Source organism: Gekko japonicus, unplaced genomic scaffold (genome assembly GCF_001447785.1).
Source record: "Gekko japonicus isolate JY-2015 unplaced genomic scaffold, Gekko_japonicus_V1.1 scaffold3508, whole genome shotgun sequence".
Lineage (NCBI taxonomy): Eukaryota > Metazoa > Chordata > Lepidosauria > Squamata > Gekkonidae > Gekko > Gekko japonicus.
This window is the reverse complement of record NW_015165343.1, coordinates 36,053-49,315: the sequence shown is the minus strand read 5'-3', so window position 1 is coordinate 49,315 and position 13,263 is coordinate 36,053. Positions and strand designations below refer to the sequence as shown.

At 53.8% G+C, this 13,263-nt stretch overlaps 1 protein-coding gene across 1 annotated transcript in view; it reads right to left on the bottom strand.

The window, feature by feature from the left end:
• CC2D1A (coiled-coil and C2 domain containing 1A) overlaps positions 1-13,263 on the bottom strand; it is a 68,069-nt gene that overhangs the window by 19,422 nt on the left and 35,384 nt on the right. Inside the window, exons 15-20 of the mRNA XM_015410567.1 lie at positions 12,568-12,690; positions 11,243-11,301; positions 7,959-8,075; positions 5,974-6,047; positions 4,764-4,822; positions 3,925-3,976 (exon numbers count right to left, since the gene is read on the bottom strand). Of these exons, the coding sequence (XP_015266053.1) occupies positions 3,925-3,976; positions 4,764-4,822; positions 5,974-6,047; positions 7,959-8,075; positions 11,243-11,301; positions 12,568-12,690 (484 nt within the window). The remainder of the gene's footprint in view (positions 1-3,924; positions 3,977-4,763; positions 4,823-5,973; positions 6,048-7,958; positions 8,076-11,242; positions 11,302-12,567; positions 12,691-13,263) is intronic.

Sequence of the window (13,263 nt, the reverse complement as noted above, 5' to 3'; positions counted from 1 at the left end):
TCGCAGTCACATCGCACTGCAGGCTCATGTTTTGCTTGTGATCAACCAGAACACCCAGATCCCTTTCACAGGTGCTGCTGTCAAACTCATCGTTGGATGCATTAATTTAGCAGCAGCTTCTTCAAGGACATTTCAGAGGTGGTTATGTTTATACACAGTATATTCAGAACGGGCAAGCCAGACGGATGCATTCCAGCCTTCCAATGATGAGTTTGTATGGCCCCGTTCAGAAGAAGTCCCCACGGAACGATACGTCATTCCGGAGAACATCGTTAACTGGTTTTGGACCTCCTACGCACCCTGCTTTTGGACCTTTTGTGCACTATATACATATGTAATAGCTGCTAAATATACTGCAATAGTGTTGCCAATGGATATTTAGCGATGTGTGTGTGGGTGTTCCAGCTTCCTAGCGGTCTTTTTTTGTGGAGGGAAGCAAGAAGCCAGAAGGTGAGCCGAGCGAGAGCTGGAGGAACCACAGCCGAGCCCCCAGAGTGGTGGGCGGAGTACAGCCCACCTTGCTTCAAGGCCTCTCTTTCCGTAGATTACTTATTTATTTGATTCCATTGGTTAATCGCCCGTCCCCACAGCCGTGGGGCTCAAGGCGAGGTAAGGTAAAGGTAAAGGTTCCTTTGCTTGAAAGCCAGTCGAGTCCGACGCTAGGGTTGCGGTGCTCATCTCTGTTTCAAAGCCGAAGACCCAGCGCTGTCCGAAGACGTTTCCATGGTCATGTGGCCGGCTCCATGAAATTGCTGAGCGGTCGAGTTAGAACGGATTAGAACGGATAAAAGGAAGTCCTTCTTCACCCAAAGAGTGATTAACACTTGGAATTCACTGCCATAGGAAGTGGCGGCGGCTACAAGCATGGACGGCTTCAAAAGGGAATTAGATAAGCATATGGAGCAGAGGTCCATCAGTGGCTCTTAGCCACAAGGTATAGATAGGGGCTCTGGGGCAAGTGATGCTCTGTCTTCTTGGTGCTGGGGGGGGGGTCAACAGTGGGAGGGCTTCTAATGTCCTGGCCCCACTGGTGGACCTCCTGAGGGCACCTGGTATTTCTGGCCACTGTGTGACACAGAGTGTTGGACTGGATGGGCCTTTGGCCTGATCCAACATTGGTGTCTCTTATGTTCTTATGACTAAACACCGAGGCACATGAAACGCTGTTACCTTCCCACCAAAGTGGTACCTATTTATCTACTTGCAATTCCTTGCTTTTGAACTGCTAGGTTGGCAGGAGCTGGAACTAGAGACGGGAGCTCACTCCGTCATGTGGCACATTCGGGTCTCAAACTGCTGAACTATTGACCTTCCACAGCCTGCAGTTCAGCGTCTTCACCACTTGAGCCACCGCAGTGCCACAAGGCGAGGTACAGAGCTCCAAAAGCATAAGCATAAAACCAAGCCCAACAACATACAGCAATTAAAACAAATGGTGAAAATGTTGTAGCTCACAGAATCGTAGAGTTGGAAGGGGCTGTAGAGGTCACCTAGTCCAACCCCCTGCCCAGTGCAGGACCAGCCTAGAGCACCCCTGCCAAATATCCGCCCAGCCTCTTCTTGAAAGCTGTCAGTGAAGGGGAGCTCACCACCTCTCTAGGCAGCTGATTCCACCTTTGAACCACTCTGACTGTGAAAAAGGTTTTCCTAATATCCAGCCGATACCTTTCTGGATGGAACTTAAACCCATTGCTTCGGGTCCTATCCTCTCCGCCAACTGAAACAGCTCCTGGCCCTCCTCCAAATGACAGCCTTTCAAAGATTTAAAGAGAGCAGTCCTGTCCCTCCTCAGTCTCCTCTTCTCCAAACGAAACATTCCCAGGGCCCTCAGCCTTTCCTCGTAGGGCTCGGCCTCCAGACCCCTGCTCATCCTCGTCGCTCTCTTTTGCACCCTCTCGATTTTGCCCACCTCCTTTTTGAAGGGAGGCCTCCAGAACGGCACACAGGACTCCAGGTGCGGCCTGACCAAGGCAGTATACAGAGGGGCGACAACCTCCTGCGATTTCGATGCTATGGCCCTTTTGATACAGCCCAAGACTGGGATTTGCCTTTTTTGTCACTGCGTCACACTTGACTGCTCATATTCAGTTTACAGTCCACTCTTACCCCAAGATCTCTTTCGCATACACAATTCCCCAGAAACGTATCCCCCATATCTCCCTCCCATGTTTGGTCTGTGGGTGCTTCACACATTCAGGGTGGGGGGAGTGAGCTCTATAAGGAGTAGGGGGTCCGAGTAGGGTGCCAGCCATGATGTTTAACTGTTGCTGCCCTCAACCGAACGCCTGGCGGAACACCTCTGCCTTACGGGTCCTGCGGACTTGCATAAGATCCCGCAGGGCCCTGATGTTATCTGCCAGAGAGTTCCACCAGGTTCCTCACCACCTTTTACGCTCACAGTGCTTTCCTGCAACACCGGCCGTGCTGCCAGGTTGCCCTGGGGCCCATCGCAACCCTTTATGCCCAGTCAGGGCCCACGCTCCCTCTAAGCTATGGAGGGAATCGGATAAGCATACGGAGCAGAGGTCCCTCAGTGGCTATTAGCCACAAGGTATAGATAGGAACTCTCGGTCTGGGGCCAGGGATGCTCTGTATTCTTGGTGCTTGGGGGTGGGGGGACAGTGGGAGGGCTTGTGGAGTTCTGGCCCCACTGCTGGACCTCCTGCGGGCAACTGGTATTTTTTGACCACTGTGTGACACAGAGTGTTTGCCTGGCTTGGCCATTGGCCTGATCCAACATTGGCTTCTCTTATGTTCTTATGTCTGGGGCAAGGGATGCTCTGTATTCTTGGTGCTTGGGGGGGGGGGCAACAGTGAGAGGGCTTGTGGAGTTCTGGCCCCCACTGCTGGACCTCCTGAGGGCACCTGGTATTTTTGGCCACTTCCCCCTTGAAGCCGTCCCTGCTTGTAGCCGCCGCCGCCACCTCCTGTGGCAGTGAATTCCACATGTCAATCACTCCTTGGGTGAAGAAGGGCTTCCTTTTATCCATTCTAAGACGACCGCTCAGCAATTTCACGGAGTGCCCACAAGGAGTTCTTCTCTTGTGAGAAAGAGAGAAAAGGACGTCTTTCCCGACCTCCTCTACCCCACACGTAATCTTGTAAACCTCGATCGTGTCACCCCTCGGCCGTCGTTTCTCCGAGCTAAAGAGCCCCGGGCGCTTTAACCTTTCTTCGTAGGGAAAGTGTCCCAACCCTTTGACCGTTCGAGTTGCCGTTTTCGGCACTTCCCCCAATGCTACAATATCCTTTTTGAGGCGTGGCGACCAGAACTGTGCACAGGACTCCAGACGAGGTCGCACCATCGATTTATACGGGGGCATGAGGATAGCTGGCTGGTTTGTTTTCAGTTCCCTTCCCGATCTGATGAGACCAGGTGAGCCTGGGCTGTCCAGATCAGGGCGAGATCAAGGCAGGGGTGTGGTTTGCCACTGCCTGCCTCTGCGGAGAAACCCTGGACCAGTGTTCCCTCTAAGCTGAGTTAGTGTGAGCTAGCTCACAGTTTTTTAGCTGCTGGCTCACACATTTGTGTCTTAGCTCAGGGAGGATGGCTTCAGAGCAAACTAATTTATGCAGGAGACAACTCACCTGCTCATAACTTTAATGCTGGTAGCTTACAAAGTAGATTTTTTGCTCACAGGGCTCCATAGCTTAGAGGGAACATTGCCCTGGACTCTACTGGTGGTCCCCTTACACCCCCTAGGACCGACCCTGCTTAGCTTCTGAGCTCGGACAGGATCTCGCTCGCTTGGGCCGTCCAGACAAGAGCCACCGATATAGCTGGGTGCTGCGCAGCATTATATCAGACGTCTGGACTGCAGCTCTTCCTCTCTTCCAGGGGTGGGATTTCTGCGGAAGGAGGGTCCACAGCGAGCTCACGCTCTTCTTCCTGATGTGGCCGACAGGCCGTGCCCGGGTACTTACCGGGGGAGTTGGAATTTTTGACCACGTTGGTCTTGTCCTTCTGCGCTTCCTCCTGCGAGGACAGTGCGAGAGAGAGAGTTTATTTATTTTATTTGTTTCCCAAATTTCTACCCCGCCCTCCCGGCTCGGGGCGGCTTACATAAAATCAGCGTATATTTACAGTCAGGGCTTTTTTGGTAGAAAGGGGCCCAGCAGGAACTCATTAGCACAATAGGCCACACCCAACAGCAGAAACTCATTAGCCTATTAGGCCACACCCCTGACAGCACAGCTTATTAGGCCACACCCCCATGCCTTCCCTTGGCTTGCCCGGGCGCCCCACGGCTGCGGGGAGACCAGGCAAGCCGGCCCTTGGACAGGCCAGGGAAGGTACGGGGAGGCATTTAAATGCTTCCACGATCCTTCCAGGGCCCCCCCCCGCCCGCCCACCTTGGAGTCACCGGGGGGGGGGGAGGGTGTTGCTCCCCAGGCCTTCCCTCTGTAGCCACGCATGCAGAGGTTTTGGCTGTAGTGGGCGTGGCCAACTCTGAAGCCAGCCGGAACGCCGTTCCTGTGCGTTCCGCCCCAAAATAGCCCTGTTTACAGTAAAACAATTAGAACATTTAAAACAATGCTAAAACCAATTAACAATAATACAGTAGGTGCTAGAACCGGACCTCCCAACTGCCGCTTGGAGGGTCTCACAGCCCCCTCCCCCCGTGTTATACTTTCCTGTACCTTCTATCGTGCCTGATACGAAACAGGTCTATTTCGTTGCATACACAGAAGCAGGGAAATTCCGATTGGCTGCTTGGAAGGGGGGGGGGAAGAGAGCAGTGTTTGAAGTTACCCAAACTCACCGCGTTGGGGTAAGGGAACTCAAAGCGCACAAAAGCGTCAATATCGTTAGGAGCCACGCCTGAAAAAGAAGAGTGAAATACGTAAGCCAAGACAGCAACATAGTGTTTGGAGATACCAGAATTTACTTGGTCAGCGAGATGACAGAGTGGTTCCTCAGTGGAACAGGGCTTCCTCGGGAACTGGTGGGCTCTCCTCCCTTGGAGGTTTTCAAAAAGAGGCTAGATGGCCGTATGACAGCAATGCGGATTCTGCGAACTGAGGCCGATTGTGAGAGGGAGGGCAGGAAGGTTTGCCTCAGTGCTCAGTTCTTGTGGGCCTTTTTTACACACCCAGGAAAATGCTGATTGCCACGTTAAGGTCAGGAAGCAATCCTGGAGGGTTTTTTTTGTCATCTTCTGGGCGTGGAAGAGGGGTCACTGCGGGTGTGTGTGGGGGGAGGTATTTGTGAATTTCCTGCCTTGTGCAGGGGGTTGGACTAGATGACCCTGGAGACCCCTTCCAGCTCTATGATTCTATGATGGAAGGAAAGGAAGAGCGATACATGTACATGTTTGTGTATATAGCACATACCCCACCCCACCCCGCTCAAGAGAGAAGTGAAGGTAACAGAGGGGGTGGGATTCACTGAAAAGCAGATGTTAAGGGAGGGACTTGGTTTTGTACCAGCGATTAAACTTTTGGTGTAGTGGCTAACTGCGCGGACTGGGTTTGATTCCCTGGGAGAACTGGGTTTGATTCCCCACTCCTCCGCTTGCACCTGCTGGATGACCTTGGGCAAGCCATAGTTCTGGCAGAGCTGTTCTTGAAAAAGAGCAGTGTCTGTCAGAGCTCTCTCAGCCCCACCTAACTCACAGGGTGTCTGTTGTGGGGAGGGGGGAGGGAAAGGAGTTTGTAAGCCGCTCCTTTGGGTAGTGAAGGGCGGGGTATAAATCCAATCTCTTCTTCTTTTTCTTTTCCGTTTCCTTTGGGGGGAAATCCTTCATTTTTGGAGCGAACGTACGAACTGTCTTGCGTGATCGGAATAAATTTCCCTCTAGTATCTCACTCCAAATTGTGCCAATCAGATACCTCCCCCCATCTCAGGAACCACCCACCACCCAATTCTGACCCCCCAGCCCTCCCCTTTCCAGCCATCTGTTGTCATGGCAACAAGAGGGTTCCCTCCTTCCCCCCACCTCCCCCCAAAACAGGAACGACTGGCTGTTTTACCGGGAGGCGCTGGCAGGTTGATTGCTTTCACTACAGAAAGAACCATATCATTGCTGTTCAGTTCTGGAAAGATCCTGAAAGGAACAAAAAAAAAAAACCCCACACCCAATTCAGCCGACGTCTAGAATGCGTTCTTTTCAACCAAACACCAAATGACGTTGAAAGGCTTGAATTACACTGTCCACCCCGCTTTGTAGAATACAACGAGTCTGTTGGATCGGATTAAAAATCCATCTGCACCAGCACCCCGCCTCCAGTAGAGGGCGGCCAGCTCCACCCAACAAACCCTGCACAAAGGCAAAACTTTTTTTACAACAACTTGATTAAAATTTGGTAGAGTGGATGGGGTGCCCGATTTGGCCTATGGGCCACCAGTTTGGTCACCCTTGGCCTTTGATTGTCCTGCGCCAGCAGAGGAACAAGGGTTCTCAGCCAATGTTCCCTCTAAGCTGTGGAGTCCTGTGAGCAAAAATCCTACTTTGTGAGCTACTGGCATTAAAGTTGTGAGCGAGCGATTTGGCTACTGCATAACTTAGTTTGCTCTGGAGCCCTCCTCCCTGAGCGAAGACAAGAATGTGTGAGCCGGAGGCTAAAAACGGTGAGCTAACTCACGCTAACTCAGCTTAGAGGGAACACTGGTTCTCACTAAACGGATCCTCTTTCACCTACTGGGGAATCCCCTCCACCTATCCACGCTGCTTTTTTGAAAAAGCCGTTTTAAGAGTTTGATAAAAGGGTTGGAACACTTTCCTTCTGAAGAAAGGTTAAAGAGCTTGGGGCTCTTTAGCTTGGAGAAATGACGGCTGAGAGGTGGCGTGATCGAGGTTTAGAAGGTTATGCGTGGGGGGGGAAGTGAGGGCGATCTGGCTGCGACCTCTGTCACACCACTGATCGCCAGGGTTATGCATGGGATAGAGCAGGCAGAGAAAGACGTCCTTTTCTCCCTTTCTCACAAGACAAGAACTTGTGGGCGCTCCATGAAATTGCTGAGCAGTCGGGTTAGAGCAGATAAAAGGAAGTCCTTCGTCACCCAAAGAGTGATTAACACGTGGAACTCACTGCCACAGAAGGTGGCGGCCGCTACAGGCATGGATGGCTTCAAAAGGGAATTGGATGTATGTATGGATCAGAGGTCCATCAGTGGTTATTAGCCACAAGGTATAGAGAGGAACTCTCAGGCTGGGGCAAGGGATGCTCGGTATTCTTGGTGCTTGGGGGGGGGCAACAGTGGGAGGGCTTCTAGTGTCCTGGCCCCACTGCTGGACCTCCTGAGGGCACCTGGTATTTCTGGCCACCGTGTGACACAGAGTGTTGGCCTGGATGGGCCATTGGCCTGATCCAACATTGGCTTCTCCTATGTTCTTATGTCTGGGGCAAGGGATGCTCTGTCTTCTTGGTGCTTGGGGGGGGCAACAGTGGGAGGGCTTCTGGTGTCCTGGCCCCACTGCTGGACCTCCTGAGGGCACCTGGTATTTCTGGCCACTGTGTGACACAGAGTGTTGGCCTGGATGGGCCATTGGCCTGATCCAACATTGGCTTCTCCTATGTTCTTATGTCTGGGGCAAGGGATGCTCTGTCTTCTTGGTGCTTGGGGGGGGCAACAGTGGGAGGGCTTCTGGTGTCCTGGCCCCACTGCTGGACCTCCTGAGGGCACCTGGTATTTCTGGCCACTGTGTGACACAGAGTGTTGGACTGGATGGGCCACTGGCCTGAGCCGACACTGGCTTCTCTTATGTTCTGTTCTTAGTTTACATGCCCGGACAGGTCTGTGTTTGTACAAGAAACACTACCCTGAGGAAAAGGTGAGGCTCGAAACCAGCTCGAATCCTTTAAGAAACCTTGGCTGGGTTCCCTTTTGCACTTTAACGAGACTCCCAGAAGCCACAGGCCACGGGAAAGGCTTAAGAACCGGTCTAGAACAGACCAAGCAGAAAGCCGCTGATATTCAACAGGGGGCAAACCGCCGAAGTCAACAGCTCACGCACTTGATCACGCTGAAAGTCCGCTGCTCATAATGATATCTGGGCAGCGGGAACCCCTTGGCGTGGGCTTGCTTCAGGGTCTCCATGTTCTTTCTGCAGTCTTCAGCCATCTTCTCGAACCTGAAGAGCGGGAGACCAGAAGAGGTACCCAGTTAAGAGATTCTGTTACGGACCTCTGTAGCTAAGTTCATAAGCATGCTGTGCCTACGTGGTTATGAGCCAGTACAGCGCCTGTCCGCTGGTACGTCAGGGGTCATTGCCTGCGGGAGCGCACAGGAGCGAAGCTCCGGCAGTAAAGAGCCCAGGGGGCGGGCACATGCAACAAGCCCCACCCCCTGCTCCCAGCAGCCCCGGGTCACAAGGAGCAAGAAGCAGCCAGGTAAGCTGCAGAGCACCCCCACCCCAACACACACGCCAAGGCACAGAGCCCGGGGAAGGCCTCCAGAGCTCCGCTGCCCACCTTTCCTGGCACCTGGCTGGTACACGGTGGCAGCGGGCGCTTAATCGGGGGGTGGGCCATGGGAGGGCGGGGCATTGATGATGGGGTGAGGGAGCTGTGGGGGGCTGGCGGGGGCTTGATCGAGGGGTGGGAGAGCTTTCCTCCCCGTTTGCCCTCTTTCTTTCTTTCCCTCCTTCTTTCCTTCCCTTTCTTTCTGTCCTTTTTTCCTTCTCTTTCTTTCCCTTCTTCTTTCCTTCTCTCCCTCTTTCTTTCCCTCCTTCTTTCCTTCTCTCCCTCGTTCTTTCTTTCTTTCCCTCCTTTCCTTCTCTCCCTCTTTCTTTCCCGCCTTCTTTCCTTCTCTTTCTTTCCCTCCTTCCTTCCTTCCTGCAAAGATCTGTGCATTCCCCCCCCATAGCTAGCAACCCAAAAGAGTCCAGTGGCACCTTTAAGACCAAGGCTTATTCAGGTACAAGCTCTCCCTCCTCTGTGAGGGCAGATCTGCACGTTTCCCCCCTCCCATAGCGAGCAATCCAAAACACTCCAGTGGAGCCTGAGCAGTGGGTGTTGCCTTCTGACACACTTCCAGTGATGTCAGGGGGTGTGGCATATGCAAATATGTTATGCTGATGAGTTATGCTAATGAGCCCCGGCACCTCTTTTTCTATGAAATGACCCCTGACGAAGACTCACTGCTAAGTGTGTGCTGCGCTGCACCGTAAACAGGCTGTTTCTGAGAATGGAACCGATGCAGTCATCCCATTACCTTTGGCACAATATACAATGTACAGATGAGATCCGATGGACAATTAGCAACAGAGGCCTCCGTAGACCGGCAGAGGAAGGAGAGAGTGTACCAACTGGGTGCCTACAATGCTGGCTGTTTTGCCCGTGAGGCAGCGAGTACTTGGCGGCAAACCAGGTGTGGAAAGGAGCCCTGGCGACTGGTAGTCTGCTCCCAAGCCAGGAAAATCCGGCTATCTTGGGAGAAGACAAGGCAGGCTCCACTACAAGGTGGGGAGCAGATGGCATACACCTAAAAAGCTCTGTGGATCATGGTTAATATACTGACCTAAAAGGGGGGGGGGGGATTAGAAACTCTGATGAAATAGCTACGGGGAATGGTGCATATAATAGGTTATAAACGTCCTTTTTCTAGATGAGGGGGTCACGTGAACACACATGGAGCTGCCTTATACTGAATCAGTCTTGTCTACTCAGACTGGCAGCGGCTCTCAAGGGTCTCAGGTCAAGGTCTTCCCCGTCACCTCCTGCCTGGTCCTTTTCGCTGGAGATGCCGGGGACTGAACCTGGGACCTCCTGCATGCCAAGCAGAGGCTCTGCCACTGAGCCAGGGTCTCAGGTCAAGGTCGTTCCCATCACCTCCTGCCTGGTTCTTTGAACTGGAGATGCTGGGGATTGAACCTGGGACCTCGTGCATGCCAAGCAGAGGCTCTGCCACTGAGCCAGGGTCTCAGGTCAAGGTCTTTCCCATCCTCTCCTGCCTGGTCCTTTTCACTGGAGATGCCGGGGATTGAACCTGGGACCTTCTGCATGCCAAGCAGAGGCTCTACCACTGAGCCAGGGTCTCAGGTCAAGGTCTCTCCCATCCCCTCCTGCCTGGTCCTTTTTAACTGGAGGTGCCGGGGATTGAACCTGGGACCTTCTGCATGTCAAGCAGAGGCTCTGCCACTGAGCCAGGGTCTCAGGTCAAGGTCTTTCCCATCCCCTCATGCCTGGTCCTTTTCGCTGGAGATGCCGGGGACTGAACCTGGGACCTTCTGCATGCCAAGCAGAGGCTCTGCCACTGAGCCAGGGTCTCAGGTCAAAGTCTCTCCCATCCCCTCCTGCCTGGTCCTTTTTAACTGGAGGTGCCGGGGATTGAACCTGGGACCTTCTGCATGCCAAGCAGAGGCTCTGCCACTGAGCCAGGGTCTCAGGTCAAAGTCTCTCCCATCCCCTCCTGCCTGGTCCTTTTTAACTGGAGATGCCGGGGATTGAACCTGGGACCTTCTGCATGCCAAGCAGAGGCTCTACCACTGAGCCAGGGTCTCAGGTCAAGGTCTCTCCCATCCCCTCCTGCCTGGTCCTTTTTAACTGGAGGTGCCGGGGATTGAACCTGGGACCTTCTGCATGCCAAGCAGAGGCTCTGCAACTGAGCCAGGGTCTCAGGTCAAGGTCTTTCCCATCCTCTCCTGCCTGGTCCTTTTCACTGGAGATGCCGGGGATTGAACCGGGGACCTTCTGCATGCCAAGCAGAGGCTCTGCCACTGAGCCAGGGTCTCAGGTCAAGGTCTCTCCCATCCCCTCCTGCCTGGTCCTTTTCACTGGAGATGCCGGGGATTGAACCTGGGACCTTCCGCTGGCCAAGCAGAGGCTCTCCCAGTGAGCCAGGGTCTCAGATCAAGGTCTTTCTCATCCCCTCTTGCCTGGTCCTTTTAACTGGAGATGCCGGGGACTGAACCTGGGACCTTCTGCATGCAGCTATGCCATAAGGCCCTCCCCCAATACATGACACTGATTTATACTGAATCAGACCCTTGGCCCATCAAGGGCAGTATTGCCTACTCAAACTGGCAGCAGCTCTCCAGGGTCTCAGGCAGAGGTCCTTCCCATCACCTCCTGCCTGGTCCTTTCAACCGGAGTTGCCCAGATTGAACCTGGGACCTTCTGCATGTCAAGCAGAGGCTTTTCCACTGAGCCATGAGAGGATCAAGAGAAAGTCCCAAATAGGCAACAAGTGGTTTAGAGTGGCTTGTCCGCATTCATATTTGGCATACAAAAAGAAATGAAGAGGGAGCATAGTGGGGAATGGAGATGTAGCGGTAACGTGACCGACATGCAGGCTTACTTGGTGGTTTCTGCGATGTTTCCCAAATGGGTGAACTGCCCGGAATAATTCATGCACATCTGGAATAACGAAGAGAGAGAAGCCATGTGGGCAGCAGACAGGCACGGGACAGTCGTGGCTCTTCGCCTTCCCTTGTCTCGTCGGGCCCTAAGAGCCCTCGTGGAAAGGTCTAATCCAGCCTACCACCCCCCACCCCCACGAGGGCCTGCCGGAGGCCTCTTGGAAGTCACAGGCAGAGCAAGAAGGCTGCAAGACCCTCCCCAGTTAACTTCCCCCAGCACCCAGCAAGAGACCGTTTCGGCAGAGAAAGGACAACCGAAAGCCAAACACTGTTTTCAGAGGACAGTTGTCTTATGCTGCAGTAGGACAGTGTTCCCTCTAAGCTGAGTCAGTGTGAGCCAGCTCACAGTCTTTTAGCCTCTGGCTCGCATATTTTTGCCTTCACTCAAGAAGGAGGGCTTTCCAGAGCAGACTAATTTCCAATTTCCCAATCCAATTTCCAAACTGATTTAGGCCCCGGTCACACGCCGAATTTGCTGCGGGATACTCACAAACGGCGGCCGGATTTTACCGGCGCGATCAAACGGACACATCTGGCCAGCGTCCTGCACCCGTCGGCAACCCGTAGCAGTCATCCAAAGAAGTGGAGTAAAAAACAACCACGGAAAGTCCACTATCAAACAAGGTTGCGACGGGCCGGGGACGGAGTTGCCGGTGTGATCGTTCCGGCGCGCTCCAATCGCGTCACTGGTTCCTGGATGAAGTGCACTGGAAGCCGGCTGCGAGGAATACCACCCGCTTCACTCACCGTCGCGTCGGAATGCAAAGCGGCGGGTCAAATTACTGCGAGCACCAATAGCCTCGCTTCCCCCCCCCCTGCATTTTCCGGCACGTGTGACCAGGACCTTAATGCAGCAGCCAAATCACCCGCTCACAACTTTAATGCCGGCACCTCGCAGAGTAGAATTTGTGCTCGTGGGACTCCACAGCTTGGAGAAGCATTGCCTTAAAGACCAACATAATTTTCGGGGCATGGGCTTTGGAGAGTCGATGCTGTACCGAATAATAGTTTGTACCGAATAATAATTTGCCGAAAACTTATATCCTGAAATATCTTTCTGGCTTCTACGGTACTGCTAGACTACTTGAAGATGAGAGACGATGATGATGAGGCCCAGCGGGGCGATCCATGCCTGCTCCGCATCACGTTCGGTGGGCCTCTTCCCGCAAGGGGAGGCCAAGGCATCTTCGCGCTTCACGCTCCCAGCTCTTCCGCCCCCCCCGAGCCCCGCATCGCCTCCAAAGCCCGCCCCAAGCCTGCTAACCTCGTATTGCTGCCTCATCAGTTTCACGAGCTCCGTGTACTGGGCGGCCGTCTCCGGAGAGAGACCGACTCCGCGGCGCTGCACGAGGGTGAAGTCCTCCTTGTTCATGGGGGCCTGAGGCACCTGAAGGAAAGGAGGAAACGAGTCACGGCGTGGGGGGGGGAACCGTCCCAAGCCGGCGGAGTCACCTACTCCCCTCCACGGCGAGACGCAAACATGATCGTGGCAAGAGGGTTTTCAGAGCAAAGCTGTGTGGGTCTGTGGTAGAAGGGCTGGATTCGGATCTGGTTACGCCTGAGAGACCCAGAAGAATTTCGGGGGACCTGACAAAGGGAGGCTTGACTTTTGAAAGCTCATCATCTCAAACCCTTTTGTCATCTATAAGGTGCCGCCAGACTCAAATCGAACATAGGAAGAAAGAAGATGTCGGCTTTTGTAACTCTGCATACAAGAGGATCTGGGAGGAAAAGGGTTAAGAGCAGGGGTCATGTCCTGCGGGAGCGCAAAGGAGCGGAGCTCCAGCAGTAAGGAGCCCAGGGGGCGGGCACATGCAACAAGCCCCGCCCCCTGCTCCCAGCAGCCCTCAGTCGGGCCACGAGGAGGAAGAAGCAGCCAGGTAAATTGCAGAGCCCCCCCCCCAGCCCGCCTTCAGGTACAAGCTCTCCCTCCTCTGCGAGGGCAGATCTGCGCGTTCCC